This window comes from Trachypithecus francoisi, unplaced genomic scaffold, assembly GCF_009764315.1.
Source record: "Trachypithecus francoisi isolate TF-2019V2 unplaced genomic scaffold, Tfra_2.0 Lachesis_group8, whole genome shotgun sequence".
Taxonomy (NCBI): domain Eukaryota; kingdom Metazoa; phylum Chordata; class Mammalia; order Primates; family Cercopithecidae; genus Trachypithecus; species Trachypithecus francoisi.
In genome coordinates, this window is record NW_022681473.1 from 15,403,870 (window position 1) to 15,422,139 (window position 18,270).

At 43.8% G+C, this 18,270-nt stretch overlaps 1 protein-coding gene across 17 annotated transcripts in view; it reads right to left on the bottom strand.

Annotated features, from left to right (window-relative positions):
* The window catches only part of CTNND1 (catenin delta 1), a 59,447-nt gene that overhangs the window by 26,173 nt on the left and 15,004 nt on the right, over positions 1–18,270 (bottom strand). For 6 of the 17 annotated variants that reach the window (XM_033204438.1, XM_033204434.1, XM_033204437.1 and 3 more), the window contains exons 2-3: positions 4,422–4,540; positions 1,798–2,086 (exon numbers count right to left, since the gene is read on the bottom strand). The exons of 6 other annotated variants lie outside the window; for them this stretch is intronic. In XM_033204438.1, coding sequence (XP_033060329.1) covers positions 1,798–1,992 — 195 coding nt within the window. In that variant the 5' untranslated portion in view covers positions 1,993–2,086; positions 4,422–4,540. Of the gene's footprint in view, positions 1–221; positions 739–1,797; positions 2,087–4,421; positions 4,541–18,270 lie in introns of those variants that run through there. 5 more of the 17 variants (XM_033204439.1, XM_033204432.1, XM_033204440.1 and 2 more) reach the window with 4 other exon arrangements.

The following is an 18,270-nucleotide window of genomic DNA, read 5'->3' on the forward strand; positions in this document are numbered from 1 at the left end:
GATGGCTATCATGTCCTAATGTAAAAAATAGAAATTTAATTAAAGAAAAAAGCAAGAGATACGAGTCTCCCTTTCCAAGTATAAAAACAAGCACCCCTACTCCTCTCAAGAAAAGAGAAGGCTCAACATCTTTACCAACAATTATTAGAGCCACAGAATTACATTCCAAAATGTCATCCAGAAGTTGCTCTGTCTTAAGCAGCAGGAAATAATCTTTATACCACATAAAAATGTATTTGCCTGCTCCTCTTCCAGTAGAACAGTGAGATCCAACCACTTTGGGAGACTCTTCCTCCACCCCACTCCCATTACATAGAGTGTAATGCTGCAGGGAGAGGAAGTTAAACATTACTTTCAGGAAGAAGGAAGGGTGTGGTTTTACTGCTAAGCAGAAGTTAAAAATAAGAGAGAAACCACATACTGAATCCTGGAATTCCCCATGACCTCCAAACCTGAGCAGTCCTGCTTTCCTCTTTCAATATAATTTCATACCTAACTTTCTATTGTAGTTCCTGTAAAAATCCCAGGAACACTGCAAGCATGCTGCCTCCCTCAGACTCCTTGATCCTCCAATTGGAATTCTGTTCTTTTTGCAAGGTTCCTCAGTATGAGGGACTTTCTCTATCTTAAAAAAAAAAAAAAAATTACTCGGCCAGTGCGGTAGCTCACGCCTGTAATCCCAGCACTTCGGGAGGCCAAGGCGGGCGGATCACAAGGTCAAGAGATCGAGACCATCCTGGCCAACATGGTGAAACGCCATTTCTACTAAAAATACAAAAATTGGCTGGGTGTGGTGGCACGCACCTGTAGTCCCAGCTACTCGGGAGGTTGAGGGAGGAGAAATGCTTGAACCCGGGAGGCGGAGGATGCAGTGAGCCAAGATTGCGCCACTGCAATCCAGCCTGGAGACAGAGCGAGATTCTGTCATAAATAAATAAATAAATAAATACATAAATAAATAAATATTACTCAATGAAAAGGGCTGTAAGGGCATGAGCACTGTTCTGGTTCCCACCCAGAAATCTCTCGTAAGATGCAATCTATCAGGCAATGCCTACCACACACACACATGCACACACACACACACACAGGAAGACAGACAAAACCTCAGACAGATTACATCACAGCAAAGTCAGACTAGAAAAACCAGAGGAAACATAAGATACTTCTTATTTCTAACACCAGCTCTCCCAAGTCACATCACAGAGTCAGCCAACCCAGAGACCACTGGCTCCTGTGGTTATTTGGGTTAAACAGCAGCATGATGCTCCCTCTCCAACTCTAACCAACAGAATGAACAATGACCCCTTCCTCCAACACATGATTTACATAGCCAACAAAAAGAGCACACAAGGACAATATAGAGCAGGAGTACACAATTTATGGATACTGCCACACCTGGGTACAGACTGTTCCCTCAGGGAGACTGAACCAGAGCTGAGCGCACAAGATGCCCAACCACTACGCGGGCATTTACTTTCCTGATTTTTTGATACCAAGGAAAAAAAATCAGAAAAGTAACTTGAGTACAGCTGCAAACTACACTATCTACCATTACTTGAATTGTAGCCCATCCAAAAAACCTACTCCAGCAAAACAGGAAGTCAGATGGATGCTTCTAGAGATAGTAACTCCACCCAACTCAGTCCAGCAGCAATATTCCTTGTCTTAAATCCCTGGAAGAACGGGCACTAGATAGCCCATCACCAAAAGGAGAGTAGCTTCCCAAAAAGGATCATAGCCTCTCTGTGATCATGTCAAAGTCCTACCTGCACATCTGATGGAGAGAGGGGTTACCTGATGCCGGCGGGTGAGTGTGCCGTTGGCCATGAGTGGGTTGGCATCTTGTGGTGAGACCCGGACGCGTTCCAGCTGCGCCGAGACGTGGCGCCGTTCCTCCTCCAGCGCCCGGGTCAGCTTCTCAAACTGGGCCTCTTGTTCCTTCACAGAGGCCAAGATGCTGGCGGTCGACTCCACCTCTGAGTCGTCCATGAAGGTAAGGGGCGGAGCCGCCGCAGGGCAGGGTAAAAGGGAAGGTGAATCACAGAGGAAGGAGAAGGAGGGAGAGAGACCCCCTCACTTCACACTACCGGGAAAGGGTAAGAGAAAGGAGAGAAAAGGTCACAGGTCAGAGAAGACAGATGAATTATTAATCCCAGAGCCAAAGATGCCCTCTCGTGGTTTTACTGCAGTGCAGAAAGCAAGCCACCACCAAGCCTGGGAGCCCATCACCAGTGTCTGTTCAAGCGGAATCCTCTGCCCACTATGCTCTCTTGAACCTCCCACCAGAAATAACTACTGAAAAGAACGGTGCAATTAAATCTAAGTCTCTACACTTAGGAGAGGGAGAATGTGGTGAGGTGCTGTAGTTATGTGAGTGGATTATTTTCCCTGAAAAAAATCTGCTGGTATCAACTCAGTGAAATGTGTAACTCCATGGTACAGACAAGCATTCACTATCCTGCAGGGACAAGCCACGTTTAGAGATAATCGGGCAATACAGATCTTACTTAAACTCTCCCACATCTAACACTTAAACTGCTGAAGTGGCAGCAAATTTTTTAAAAAATTACCATGCTAAACTAAAATGCCAATTAAGAAATGAAAAGGCCAGGCACTGTGGCTCACGCCTGTAATCCCAGCACTTTGGGAAGCCGAGGCAGGTGGATCACGAGGTCAGAAGTTCGAGACCAGTCTGGCCAACATAGTGAAACCCGTCTCTACTGAAAAAATACAAAAAAAGGCCGGGCACGGTGGCTCATGCCTGTAATCCCAGCACTTTGGGAGGCCGAGGCGGGTGGATCACGAGGTCAGTAGATCGAGACCATCCTGGCTAACACGGTGAAACCCTGTCTCTACTAAAAATACAAAAAATTAGCCAGGCATGGTGGCGGGAGCCTGTAGTCCCAGCTACTTGGGAGGCTGAGACAGGAGAATGGCATGAACCCGGGAGGTGGAACTTACAGTGAGCTGAGATCGCGCTACTACACTCCAGCCTGGGTGACAGAGCAAGACTCTGTCTCAAAAAAAAAAAAAAAAATTTGGCTGGATGTAGTGTACGTCTGTAATCCCATCAACTCGGGAGACTGAGACAGGAGAATAGTGTGAATCCGGGAGACAGAGGTTGCAGTGAGCCAAGATTGCACCATTGCACTCCAGCCAGGAACACAATGCAAGACTCCATCTCAGGGGGGTGAAAAAAAAAGAGAAATCAAAGTAGGTTGGGTGCGGTGGCTCACACCTGTAATCCCAGCACTTTAAGAGGCCAAGGTGGGTAGATCACTTGAGGTCAGGTTCACTTGGTCAAGACCAGCCTGGCCAACATGGGGAAACCTTATCTCTACTAAAAAAAACAAAAATTAGCCAGGCATGGTGGTAGGCACCTGTAATCCCAGCTGAGGCATGAGAATTGCGTGAACCCAGGAGACGGAGGTTGCAGTGAGTCGAGATGGCACCACTGCACTCTAGGCTGGGCAACAGAGCAAGACTCTGCCTCCAAAAATATAATACATTCATAAAAGGGCCTTTCTACTTTCCAAAACTATACTACTATAGTTTGTTAAATATAATATTGATGGCAAAACGTGTTCCTTGACTAATGGAGACAACAGAGTAATAGAACCACAAAAAACTCTGTGTAAAAAAGCACTGAAGTTTAAGGAAACTTCACCTCCTTGGGAAGTAGGAAAAGAAGTATTAGCCTCAACCTCTGAAAGTGCACCTCACAGTAGTTCATATCCTAACCTCCACAAGTCAATGGCTGAAGTTCCTACATCTCTGTAATCCTGCAGAAAGCTCTAACTCAAGCTTGTCCAACCCACAGCCTGCGGGACACACGCAGCCCAGGACAGCTTTGAATGCGGCCCAATACAAATTTGCAAACTTTCTTAAAACATTATGAGATTTTTTTTTTTTTAGCTCATTGGCTATTCTTAGTGTACATTATGTATGGCCCAAGACAATTCTTCTTTCAGTGTAGCCCAGGGAAGCCAAAAGATTGGGCACCCTTGTTCTAAATAGACTATATTTTTACCCTTTTATTTGTTCCAACTCAGGATAAATATCCAAGTATCTAAGGGTCTATGTGTGCTATCTATACAATAAAATATAGTTATATAGAAATGAAGAGTTCTCCATACCATTATATAAACAGGAGGTTTAACAGGCATTAGTGATACTCTGTTGGACTCAATGGGTTTTTTTCTCTCTTATAGCTATGAGAGACTTTATGCCAGTCCAAAATATACAATGTTGAAAGACAGGTTTTGAAATAAATATTCTCCCCAATTCCCACCCTCTCACCAACCCATAAAGATAAAAGGTATTTAAAAAGATTTTTTTCTGCTATGACATGAGAGGAATAAAAATACCTATTTCTTAAAAATATTTTTCATTCTTAATAAACATATTTCCATACACACCTGTTAAGAGAAGGTCGCAACTGATTGGTTTAACACAGAGAACAGCCCAGTCTAGATTCAAAAAATCATGGAAGAAGCATCCCAGCCACCACAGCAAGGAGGAAGCAGGAAGGAGAGAGCTGCAGAAATATTTGAAGGAAAAATGGGAATGAGAGGAAAATAAAATATACCCAATACATAGAAACAAGAAGAGCAAGGGGCAACATAAGGAATGAAAGGAAGTAATTTAAAATATGACTTGGAATTGCTTAATGTGACAGACAAGTGCCCTTTAGACCTTGCTGTGTTCAGATACCTAGGCCTTGGATATTGCTTTCATTAAAACCTGGATTCTACTGTCGTGTGAGTTCCTCTACTTGTATTTCTATATATAACCAGAACAGATTATAATATGCATAAAAATCCATTTACCCTGTTTTCAGCAACCAAATTGGGGAAAAAGAAAAAAACTGCTGTTGGAATGCCCTTCCCCCTCCCTTCCCACCCGTAAGGCAGAAACCTCAAAGCCCAGTCCCAGCATGCCCACAAAGACATTGAGAAACCAATGCAAAAGTTGTGTGGGGAAGACATGTGGGAACTAGCCTAGGCTGAGCCTTTTGCTTCAGTTCCCTTTCCCACGCTCCCCAGAGCCCCACCAAGCACAAATGCTTGGTCCTGTTTGCCTTAGAGTGTATGCAGAAGTCAGCAAGCAAGAGTACCCAAAGGAACTGATTAATAAGTGCCCAATAAACTCCTGAATCAATCCAGTCCCTACGTTTAAAGAACGTGGTCGCCCTTCCCTAAATTCGTCCTACCCCAGCTTGGAGTTCCCATAATCACTTATCAACTCTTCTTCCTTTCAGTCTAAAACCCATTGCCACTTTCTCATATTGCCAACCTACATTCCATTAGGCCACCCAAAGGTCTTTCTTGAATAAGCACCCTTATTTAAAAAAAAAAAAAAAGTGCTCCCCTTTCATCTCCATTTCTTAAGTACTTGCCCTTATCCACTACGTACAATGACCTATGAACCTTCCACACCAAGAGGACTCTGAGCTCAAAAAGAGACTCTTCCAGTTACTGAATTTCAACAGGGTCTGAAGTGCAATTACCACTCCAGCAGCATCCACCCTATAATCTTCTTTGCTAATAAAAGCCCAAATCACTGCTACCATGGAGGATACAGTGACATTCCCTGCTGCAAAGAGAAAGTGTACAGATGGCCATAAATGGCCCTGCAACTTAAATTCAGTGAAGAAGGTTAGGAAGAGAGATAGGAAAAATGCTCAGGGTTCTAGGTCAGAAAGCAGTATCTGGAGAAACATTAGCTTCCACCATCTTCTTAAAGCTGACCACCTGGCTCTAATTTGGAAAAGAAGACAGCACAATTAAACAAAAAGATCAGATTCCTAGGTCTAAAAGCATGGGGAGATATTCTGCCTGAAAGAGGGCAGAAGCAGAGGCCATATGAGATAGAACACAATTCAGAAGACTGGTCCCAGTTCTGGCTTTACTACTACCCAACAATGGCAGTAACCCTGTCATGTTCTCACTTGTAAGATGCCAAATCCATTTACCCCGTTTCCAGGAACCAAATTGGGGAAAAAGAAAAACAAAATTGCTGCTTCCCAGGAGTTAGGAAATTAGCCCAGTCTAACTCAGAGTTGTGAGGATCAGGTGAGACAACATTATATACAAATGTCAGGTATTAAGTTGTTTCAAAAGTTGGTTTAACACTTCCAATTACATTACTTCACAGTATGTCTCAGCCTCAAACTATTTTGTGAACTAGTAGATGAAATCAACTGGATCAAAAACATAACTAGGGCCGGGCGCGGTGGCTCAAGCCTGTAATCCCAGCACTTTGGGAGGCCGAGACAGGCGGATCATGAGGTCAGGAGATCGAGACCATCTCTGGCTAACACGGTGAAACCCCGTCTCTACTAAAAATACAAAAAGCTAGCCGGGCGAGGTGGCGGCGCCTGTAGTCCCAGCTACTTGGGAGGCTGAGGCAGGAGAATGGCGTGAACCCGGGAGGCGGAGCTTGCAGTGAGCTGAGATCTGGCCACTGCACTCCAGCCTGGGTGACAGAGCGAGACTCCGTCTCAAAAAAAAAATAAAATAAAATAACTAGGTTCTAAGGGGTGAATGGGCTGGTTTCCCTACTCCTAATCTATTTACTAGGAGGTCCCACCTATACCAGTGGTTCTGGGACAAAGGGTACTGCTCTAGCGCTTGGAAGTCATCACATCATTACACATCTGTCATAATAAGTTCTTGATTCTGTATTTGAGGCCTTAACAATTTATCACCTTGGAGAAAGAGAATGTGAAACAAACTAATGATTACTGAATGTTTTACATTTACTATCTTGGCAATCCTTACAACAACCCTAAGGAAGTTTTACTGCAAATAGCTCATGAGTGAAGAAACTACCCAAGGTCTCACAGTTAATAGCAAATTTTGATTTTAAACCCAGGTCTATGCCATTCCAAAGCCTGTTTCTCTTTCTATGCCATGGTGTCCAGTCCAAATAGAAGTGCAGTCAGTACCAGCTGGATGGTCCAGAGCCTCTCCTCTACAACCTTTGAGAGCTTTCTTCTTAACTATCACAGGAAAACAGGGAAAGAAAAGGGTTCTACTTTGTTTTTTTTAGGCTCAAGAGTTACCCATAATATCTACATATAAGTGAAAAAAAAAAATGGAAGGAAAAAGAATGTATGAGTGGGGAAAGAATGAAGCTGTTAGGCAGGCTACAGTAAATGGTCTCATAACTTGGAGACTTAAGGAAAAAAAGATTCTTCTCCATGCCATATGCATCAAAAAGATTACACTACAAACCTTCAGCTGACTTTGGCAGACAGTCAGGAGTCGTAATTACAAGTCCAGCCTAATACCTTTCCAGGTTTGCCACTTACTTTTTTTTTTTTTTTTTTTTTTTGAGACAGAGTCTCACTTAGTGGCCCAGGCTAGAGTGCTGTGGCACAATCTCAGCTCACTGCAACCTCCACCTCCCAGGTTCAGGCGATTATGCTGCCTCAGCCTCCCGAGTAGCTGGGACTACAGGCGCACGCCACCACGCTGGGCTAATTTTTTGTATTTTTAGTGGAGACGGGGTTTCACCGTGTCAGCCAGGATGGTCGCGATCTCCCGACCTCGTGATCCACCTGCCTCAGCCTCCCATAATGCTGGGATTACAGGCATGAGCCACTGCAGCCAGCTACCACTTACTTAGATTTAAGCAGATTACATTTGCTCTCACAAAAAAAAAAAAAAAAAAAAAAAAAGAATTCCTGAAGTCAGGGGGTTGAGGAGACATAAAGTGAAACTTGTTATTTCCCCTTAAGACTAGATTTTCTGAGAATACCTAGTTTTACTCTTAATAAGCCATAAGTCTTACATTACTGGCTCCCACCCACACTAGAAAGATATTCCTGCTATTATCCAGAGTCCATAGTCCATAGTAAAGATCCTTCATCCAAGCAATGATACTGATAAAAACTCAGTCTCTTCTGTAAGCACTCCAAACCAAAATAAGTAAAATTAAATCAAATACCCAGAAGGACCAAACAACTAGACAATGCTAACCAGATAGGAGGTTAAAAAAATAATAATAATAACTTATTGGCTGGGTGCAGTGGCTCACGTCTGTAATCCCAGCACTTTGGGAGGCCGAGATGAGCAGATCACAAGGTCAGGGGTTTGAGACCAGCGTGACCAACATGGTGAAACCCCATCTCTACTAAAAATACAAAAATCAGCCAGGCGTGGTGGTGCACACCTGTAATCCCAGCTACACAGGAGGCTGAGGCAGGAGAATCACTTGAACCCAGGAGGCGGAAGTTGCAGTGAGCCGAGATCATGCCACTGCACATCAGCCTGGGTGACACAGCGAGACTCAGTACCCCCACAAAAAATCACCTACCAATAGCACAGTCCCTGGAATGATTTCTTCTACTGTAAACTGGCTAAAGAAATACAAATTGGAATTATGATTCTTAAGGGGTTAAGCGTATAGGCTTTGTTATCTGCCTGGGTTTAAGTATAAGATCTATCACTTTTAGCTATATGACTTTGGGCAAAGTATCAACCACTCGAAACTGCAGCTTTCTTTTCTGTAAAATGGAGGAATAAAAATACATAGGGTGGTTGGGAAGATTAAATGAGGCATTTCATGTAAAGTGCTTAGAAAAATGTCTTGACGCACAGAAAGCCAGTAATACTGTTACTACTACAGGAACGAGAGCTTGGGTGTGGTTGGTAGAGTTTTTGAAGTTTGTAAACCAGCCTCCCCAGGCTCCCCTCTTCCATTTGCAGCAGACCTGAAAACTACAGGAATTATTCACTTTTAGAGGGAAAAACAAAATAAAACTCCAGATTAGGGCTCAAAAGACTGGGAGTCCAAGTCCTGGCTCCTCCAAAAACTAGCTAGGAGACCTTGGAAAAGGTATAACCCCTGTAAGCTTCCATTTCTATTACTCTTCATGGTTTAGTTTTAATGAGCTAATATATATAAAACCATAGCCTGTGCGAACTCTAAAGTTCACCAATCTTTGGGTTTTTGCAAAAATAATTTTGTCTCCGGCAGCCAGTCTCAAAAGCAACTCTCCTCCTATCTTCCTATTTATTCATTATAAAATCAAAACCAATGTCATGGCCGGGCACCACGGCTCATACCTGCAATCACAGCACTTTAGGAGACCAAGATGGGAGGATCACTTGAGGTTGGGAGTTCAAACCCAGCCTGGTCAACATGGTGAAACCCCATCTTTACTTAAAATACAAAAAAATTAGCCAGGCATGTTGGCACACACCTGTAATCCCAGCTCCTCAGGAGGCTGAGGCAGGAGGATCGCTTGAACTCAGGAGGGAGAGGTTTCAGTGAGCCGAGATTGCGCCACTGCACTCCAGCCTGGACGACAGAGTGAGACTCTGTCTCAAAAACAACAACAACAAAACGAATGTCACATATTTACGCTCTCCCTCTAAAAACAATGACAGGCAAAACTCCACTTCCATGTCATTCTAGGAAAATTTTTTTTTTTTTTTGGGACAGGGTCTCGCTCTTGTCGCCCTGACTAGAGTGCAGAGGTGTGATCACAGCTCACTACAGCGTGTACCTTGTGGGCTCAAGCAATCCTCCCGCCTTGGCCTCCCAAAGTGCAGGGATTACTGGCATGCGCCACTGTGCCCAGCCATTCTAGGGACTGCAAATGGCTTTTTTCAAAAGCACACTGGGCTGAGCGCAGTGGCTCACACCTGTAATCCCAGCACTTTGGGAGGCCAAGGTGGGCAGATCACTTGAGCCCAGGAGATTAAAGACTGGCCTGGGCAACATGGCGAAAACCCGCCTCTACAAAAAAATTACAAAAATTAGCTGGGCGTGGTGGTGCACACTGTAGTCCCAGCTACTCAGGAGGCTGAGGTGGGAGTATTGCTTGAGTCTAGGAGGTCCAGACCGCAGTGAGCCACAATCACTACATTGCCACCTGGGCGACCCTGTCTCAAAAATAAATAAGTAAATAAATAAATACCATACCGAGCCTCCTACTATAGAATACTAAATCAACAAAATACAGCACCTGTAACACTACAGCACTGTATTACATAACATTCAAGCCAGAAAGGGGCCCTCCAGATACCTCAAAGGGATTTATTTGCCTTAACTGGCACCTGACCCCAAATTTGAAGAAATTACTCCGGTTCAACCACAAACAAAGAAAACTGCCATTCTGTTTCTAAATCAAAGAAATATATTTTGTCAAGATTTTCTATGGCTTCTTATCAGTGCTTGTACCAGAGTCCAAAGTCGAAGTACCCCACCTACCTTCACTTGATGTTCCACCTTTTTTTTTTGAGATGGAGTCTTGCCCTGTCGCCCAGGTACAATGCTGTGATCTCGGCTCACTGCAACCTCCACCTCCCAGGTTCAAGTCATTCTCCTGCCTCAGCCTTCCAAGTAGCTGGGACTATAGGCATGTGCCGCTATGCCCGGTTAATTTTTGTATTTTTAGTAGAGACACAGTTTCACCACATTGGCCAGGCTGGTCTTGAACTCCTGACCTCAAGTGATCTGCCAGCCTCAGCCACCCAAAGTGCTGGGATTACAGGCGTGAGCCACCATGCCCCGCCATGTTCCACTTTCATGCTCAGTCAGAACAGTTCTAGTATTTCTCACTTCACTGGGAAGACTCACCTTCTGTTAATTCCAAGTCCCTTAAGCTGATTTGCATTAAGATTAAATGGACTGTGCTCACTTCACAATCTCAACTGAGCACTACTCAAGTCACAAAACCTGTATTATTCTGGATATGGTCTTCTCCTTCTCCTAGTGTTCACTGTTTCTATGCTTCCTCATGGATCTGCTTCCTGCTAGGCCCAACTTCTCCATTTAGAGGTGTTAAATCAAGTTTAGCCTAAAGTTGCCTCCTTACATATTTTAAGTTTGGCCTAAAGATTTCTCTGTACATAATGAACTATAACCTAAATGGTGGTAGAAATAGACTGTAACCTACTCTTGTGCCAATCCCTGAGTTTTGGCCAATCAAAGGGGGGCCAACTGTTCAAACCATGAACAAATAAAGTGACTGCCGGCCGGGCCATAACCAATTCAGCCGTTTCTATACCTCACTTCCATTTTTTGTTCATCACGTTCCTTTTTCTGTCCATAAATCTTCTACCACATGACTGCGCTGGAGTCTCTGGGCCTACTCTGGCTCAGAATGCTCCCCAATTCGTGAATTGTTCTTTGCTCAATTAAACACTGTTAAATTTAATTTGGTTAAGGATTTTCTTTTAAAAGAGAGTAAAAGGCTGACAAAAGAAGACTTATTTTCATGAGGAATAACTAGGTGTCCACCAGGAATCTCTCTCATGAATTAAGGAAGGCTCTGGGCAAACCACCCTCCTCTTAGGAAAGAATGATGCATTCTCTCTGATTAGAATGTCAGAGAAAGAATTTTTTAAAAAACAAAGATATAAACTTTTTTAATACTCCTTGTTAAAAGGAATTTGAGCTGACAACCTCTATACATCACCAGGGTACCTTAAACTCCCTTTAGTCTTATAATCCTTTCTCAAAGCTACCTGTCAACATTCAAAGTTTTTACTGTAACTTAAAAAAAATTCACCTCCACCATCATGACCTCCTAAATTCTGAGACCAAATAAAACATTCTTCTCTTTCTCTTTACCCCTCCCAAGTATTCTGAGAACCCCCTCTAAACCATAACATACTAAAATGGCTTAGTGCTGGGCTGGCTTTGAAGCCAAGGAAGGGTGCGGCTCTCAGCCAGTGAAGGGGCCCAGGACTGAAAGGGTACAGAAAGAAACAAAACCTGCTTCTCTATGGAGCATGCATGACGCACACACAGGACTGGTCTAACAAGTCCTGATCTCTCAGGCCAGGCCGCCTCCTTCTCCTCCCCCATTATCCACATGCCTCTCCAAGGCCCTCCACTGGGACAGTTAACATTGAGTTTTCTCTTATCCTGAGAAGAGACTGAGTTACTTACCTGGATCCCTGTGCAACCTTGCCAAAGGCACCTCACCTAGCCTTAAAAGGAGAAAGCAGGGCTTTAGGGAGAGGCCGATAAGGAAACAAAGATAAGAGGGAGGGGCAAAAAAAACAGAGCGAGGTGTTAGACTAAAGGAAGGGGAGAAGCCAAATGCCTTTCTCCTTCCCACAAGAGGAGAAAGATCAGGTACACTATGAAAAATAAGAAAAAACCTAATTGAAATGCAAAGGTATTGTTTAGGTCTCATGTCATAAAAGAGAAATCCTAAAATTAACTAAGACACCTTATACCCTTCCATACGTTAGGCTAGGGGAAAAAAAAGTATTCGTGGAAAAGCTTAACCTTAGAATTTACTAGGGGTCACCCAAGTGTTTGAGCTCACATTCCTTTTTTAAATAGCAGCTTCTCAGCCGGGCGCGGTGGCTCAGGCCTGTAATCCCAGCACTTTGGGAGGCTGAGGCGGGCGGATCACCAGGTCAGGAGTTTGAGACTAGCCTGGTCAACATGGTGAAACCCTGTCTCTACTGAAAATACAAAAATTAGCCTGGCGTGGTGGCGGGTGCCTGTAATCCTAGCTACCCGGGAGGCTGAGGCAGGAGAATCGCTTGAACCCAGGAGGTGGAGGTTGCAGTGAGAAGAGATCGCGCCATTGCACTCCAGCCTGGGCAACAAGAGCGAAAACTCTGTCTAAGAAAGAAAGAAAGAAAGGAAAGGAAGAAAGGAAAGAAAGAAAGGAAAGGAAGAAAGGAAGAAAGAGAGAAAGAGAGAGAGAGAGAGAGAAAGAGAGAAAGAGAGAAAGAAAAAGCAGCTTCTCACCAAACTTCCTGACTTTCAATCTATGGCATTTCCCCACCTCTTTGCCCATCATTTGAAAATAACTTGGAAAAGGTGGAAGCATGTAATTGAGCCATATTTACACAGTCCCAATTTCTCAAAATCCTGAAAAGACCAATAAGGCACTCTTTTCATCAAGTTTGGAGTATGTCTTCTTTTTGAGACAAGCAACAGGGAGACAGAACATGTCAATCTACAAATAAATCAATCAGAAGTGTTAAGGTCCTTTCTCAGCTTTAGGACAGATAGCAGGAGGAAATGTTTCTCCTTATCTGAAAGAAGAAAATCCTACTTTGAAGGGGAAGAAAAGTTGTGTATTATTGCTCTTCCCCTTGAAGTTATCATATAATCCTTTCAACACCTGCTGAGGTAATGGCCTCTTTTTATAAATAAGCATACTGCCTATATATCACAAGTATTTAGTATCTTGCCCAAGCTCATCAACTAGTAGTAAGTAGTGGAAACTCCTATTTTATTCCAAGTCCATGTTCCTTCTTGATAAAGTGGAAAGAGTATGAATTTTCTATGCTTCCTGTGGTTAAAAGTCATTCTTAGGGCCAGGCGAGGTGGCTCAAGCCTATAATCCCAGCACTTTGGGAGGCTGAGGCGGGCAGACAGCTTGAGCTCAGCAGTTCGAGACCAGCCTGGGCAAAATGGCAAGACACCATCTCTACAAAAAAATTAGCCGGGTGTAGTGGCACGTGCCTGTAGTTCCAGTTGCTCGGGAGGCTGAGGTGGGAGAATCACTTTAGCCTGGGGGTTCCAGGCTGTAGTCAGCCGAGATTGTGCCACTGTACTCCAGCCTGGATGACAGAGTAAGACCCTGTCTCCAAAAAATTAAAAAAAAAAAAAAATGACATTCTAGTTCCAATTGAGAAGTAAACCCAAAGTTAACATTTTTTTACGGAGAGGGGAAGGAGGCAAGAGAAGGTGGAATGGAGCCAGCTAGACTTTTGGGTCTTACCTTCACTTTAAAGAACAAAACCTTACTCAATTTGGGAAGAGTAGCTTGCAGTCTACCTCAGATTTGTCTCCCCTTTTATAAGGACCTAGTACTCGGGAGGAAAGGTGCTAAGAACAAAAGAGGCACTACTCTGTAAAAATCACCTACCTTACCACTGGCAAGCCTGCTCTAGAAAGCTGGCTACATGTCACATTCTCTGATCACCCCCTCAACCCTACCACAAGAAAAACAAATCCAATCACAAATATCCCTACTCTCATTTTTAATGTGACATCTCACTAAGCCAAAAGCAAAGATCAGAGCTGGGGTGGGAAACAGAAGGAACTAGAGGCACTAAAGATTGTGCTAGCCAGCATAAGAACAGAGAAGAAGGATTGTTCTAGTGGTATGTTAGCAATCTGCCTCTAGGGCAGCTGTCCTCCTGGACAATCAAAGGCGGGTTTGTGTGTGTGCTCAGAACCAGCCAGCTTGGCTCAAAGTTAAGGACTCAGCCACCCAATCTACAAAGTGAGAAAAGATGCCTGTTTCACAGCTGGAATGGAAGGCAGGGAAAACACAAAACAAGGGAGAAAAGAGGGAAGGAAGAGAGAGAGTATTGCAGGTGCTATTTCAGTCTAGACATAGGGAAGAAAAATCCCAGGAAACTACCAACCATTGTCTAGTCATGTTCAAACATTAGGGAATTGCTAGTAACTCTTAATACTAAAGCAGGTAGGTTTCTCCTGATCTGTATGTAGTAGGGTGCCAATTGGAAGGATGAGACCTAAAATGTAAAGGACCTCAGCAGCCCCTGAGGTCCTTTACATTTCTGTCCCTTTTAAACCCAACAAGGTACCTGCAATATACACAGCAAATGAACATTCCTTAACGTCTATTTCCTTCTAGAATTCCTTTCTTAATTAAATCCTAGAGATCCACAAAAAATAGTAGCACACACAAAACTCAGTAAGCTTCCCAGTGCTAAGAGATCGAGGCCATTTATATAACTCAAGTGCTAAAAACGCAAAAGGCCACAGTCAGAATTCACACTCCCTAATCCCTCGGAGTAGCTAGATGCTCAGAGACCCATTAGACACACAAAGGCTGCTCTCTTCTCGGCAGAGCTCTGCAGCAGAGCTGCTCTCCAGGGACAAAGAGATTTCACAGGAGAACCACAAAGACATCGACCCTCTCTGTTCCCCCACTCCCAGCTTTCTCACTTCCTGTCACAGTAGCACCAGACCACAGTCTCCCAGAAACAAACAAATACAAAGTGCTGGATTCTGGGCTTCAGGCCAACCGCATTCCAGGGCATCCTGTCTACCAATCACAGGCCAGAGCCCCCACTTTGCCCTGCTCAGCCCCTTATCATGTTCAGGGAAAACAACCCTCCTCTCTGCCCCAAGCCAACACTACGTAGGACAAAGCTCAGGCCTTCAAGAATCAGCAGAAAGATACTGTGCGTGGATCTAAGAGTTTGGAGGGGGTGAGGGAATTTTTAAGATTCCTACTTGGCAAGTTTCTTCACTTTGGAGGCACTGCATTAGGGATTTTAAAGCTACTGCTGCTGTTAATTCTCCTCAGCTACATGTGACACATCCCATTATGGCAATTTGATTACCAACCTAGGTGAATGGAATATTCCTATTTGGAGAACTACTTCAGGAACTTCACCTTCCCTATCATCCACCTCTGTTTTCAGCCTTTCAAACTTTTTCCCTACAAGCATAGAGTTGATTACTAAGACAGGCTCCACAGAGAACAAACAAAGGCAGCAGACTCCACCCTACAAAGAGGCAGTTTAATCAGGTGCTGGGAGCAAAGTTCCCCACTTCCCTAGAGAATGAGAGGACAACCACTAGGAATCACACAGAAGCCAAATCCTGGCAGCAAAGAGGTCAAGACAGCAACATCAGCTTTTCCTGCTCACAACCTCCTGAAGTGGGTCAGGGGCTGTAAATTTGGAGCCTAGTCAGAAAAGAAAGCCTCCTCTCCTAATAAGGGTCCTCCACTAACTCCAAGAATGAGATAAATGATAGACTTTTCTATTATCTTGTACAACCCATTGGAAATTAGCCCTAAGTCACAGAAGCAAAAATGCAGACAGAGGTTAAGCTGCATAAGCTAGAGATTCTTGAAATCCAAAGAAGCAACACCCTCTGCCCAAAGGGCTCAATTCCCTTTGCATAAAAATAGCATGATGCTCAGCAGAGTCCTCCAACCAGAGGGGCATACCAGAAACTAACTAGTAGTATGCTATCACTTCTCATCTTTTCTTCTCCCTTTATTTTTCTTATATTTCTTTCATCTTCTTAGATCTGCTAGAAGTAGTATGAGCCGAACCCTCATCTAAAGCAGCACATGATACAAAAGAACTAAGTCTAAAACAGACAACGTAGAAGGATTTAGTCCTTGGCCAGGCACGGTGGCTCAAGCCTGTTGTAATCCCAGCACTTTGGGAGGCTGAGGCAGGCAAACCATTGGAGGTCAGGAGTTCAAGACCAGGCTGGCCAACATAGTGAAACCCTATCTCTATTAAAAATAAAAAAATTAGCCGGGCATGGTGGTGTACACCTGTAATCCCAGCTACTCCAGGTGGCTAAGGCAGGGGAATCACTTGAGCCTAGGAGGCAGAGGTTGCAGTGAGCTGAGATCATGCCACTACACTCCAGCCTGGGTGACTAAAAAAAAAAAAAAAAGAAGGATTTAGTCCTTATCTGGATCTGGTATGACCAGGTGGTAAGGGTAGGGCAGTAATATACACAATAGCCATTCTAGGGTGGGATAGAAAAGAATATTTAGCAACACTATGGAACTTCAGCAGCAGAGCCTAGCCATTGCAAACTCTATCACTGAAGCATACACACAAAAAAGTTAACAATCTCTTACTTGGCATGGAATCAGACTAACTCCCTTTATCTCTCAAGAATACTGAACAATTAGTTATGACAGTATTCTTACCCAGTTCTTCCTCATGCATAGCCCAGGCCAAATAATTAGAGTTAATTAAGTACCACAGTGTGAAGTAGATATACTAAAGCAGATAAAAATAGTAGCTTTTAGTAGGGGAGAGTTTTCTGAGATACCAAAAAAAAAAGTTGTAAAAGACACACCCAGGCAGAGAACTGAACACACCCACATCAATGCTGCTAATCCAAAAGGATGCTTGGCAAGTTCTCTGCATCAAATTGAGCAGGTGAGACAGAAAAGGAGTGCTGACTCAGAAATATAGTAATCCTGGGGTGTGAGAGAGGGAAGAAGACAAGTATAGCCAACCAATTACAATTCAACTTAACTTCACCAGAGGTCCCAGTTCTAATTGTATTTAGGCTCTTTGCAGACATATTTAGAAACCCCAACTAAAGGAATAATGAATGGATACGAAGAAAGCCTCTGGAGGGCCCAAGACGTAAGCTGAATACTCAACGGGTAGGAAGGATGAATCTGTTTTGTTGTCTAACTTCCCACACCCCTCTCTCTCCAAAGCAGGCCCAACACTGAAAGAATTACAGGGAGGGGAGGCAGAAGAAAGAATGTGACTGGGAAAGGTTTAGCTACATTCCAACTAGCCAACATCCCACATAGCATTAAGAGTGCCTGAGAATTCAAACCCACTACATAAGAGTTGCTGAGACTCTGCTAACACGCATCCAATTCCTGTGCCACCAACCCCCACCCCCAAACACTCTGAAAAGAAGAGTAATTGAGATAGCTCGATGAAGGCACCAGCTGTTTCCATCACCACCCTCCCTCGCTCGCTCCCTCCCCTCCTGAGACCTCAGTTCAAACTCACATCAAACACTTAATACAATTGACTGGTCAGTAGGAAGGAGAAGCCTGGACTAAAATAGCAGTAGGAGTGCCAACTGGCCCCACTTAAAGGAATGCTTTCTTGGCTCAATTCAAAAATAAGAAACCTCTGTCATCCACTCCCCTCTGCCCAATTATGTTCTCCTTTCCACAACTTACCCCGCTCCGTGTCAAATGAGTTTCAGTTTCTTCCCTCCAAATCCTTGGTCTATTTTCAAATGTCAGAAAATACAAGGCAGTTGTATATAAGGTTGAATGTAAAAGTAATACCGGAGAGATTAGGCTTCCCAGACTAAATCCAAACCTAGTATAGGGCTCCCATATAAGAACAAGGAGACAGGGGTACATCCAGCACCCATCTATGTGTTTCAAGTGAGGAAAAGAGTAAACCTTAAGTGGCTATACACAAACATTAGTGGTAACACGATTACTAACATGACCAGCCCCTCCCCCACCCATATTCCAAGTTGGCCAGAGTTAACCAAGGAGGAAGGGAAGGAAGCCAGCACTTCCTTTTCAGACAGGAAGTAACATTGGCCCTTCCTGTCCAGTTTTAAACAAATTGTCCAGCTAAGTTTCAATGCTAACATCCTCTCCTGAATTTGTTCCACAATGTAAAACCACAGATACAGTCTAAAGATTTCTCTTCCTCCCAACAGGCCAGTCCTCCATACCATGCTAAGTGTTAGCATAACCCCCAAATCAAGAGGTAACATCTTTAATTCCAAAACAATACAGGACACAGAGGTAAATCACTTCACTTCAAA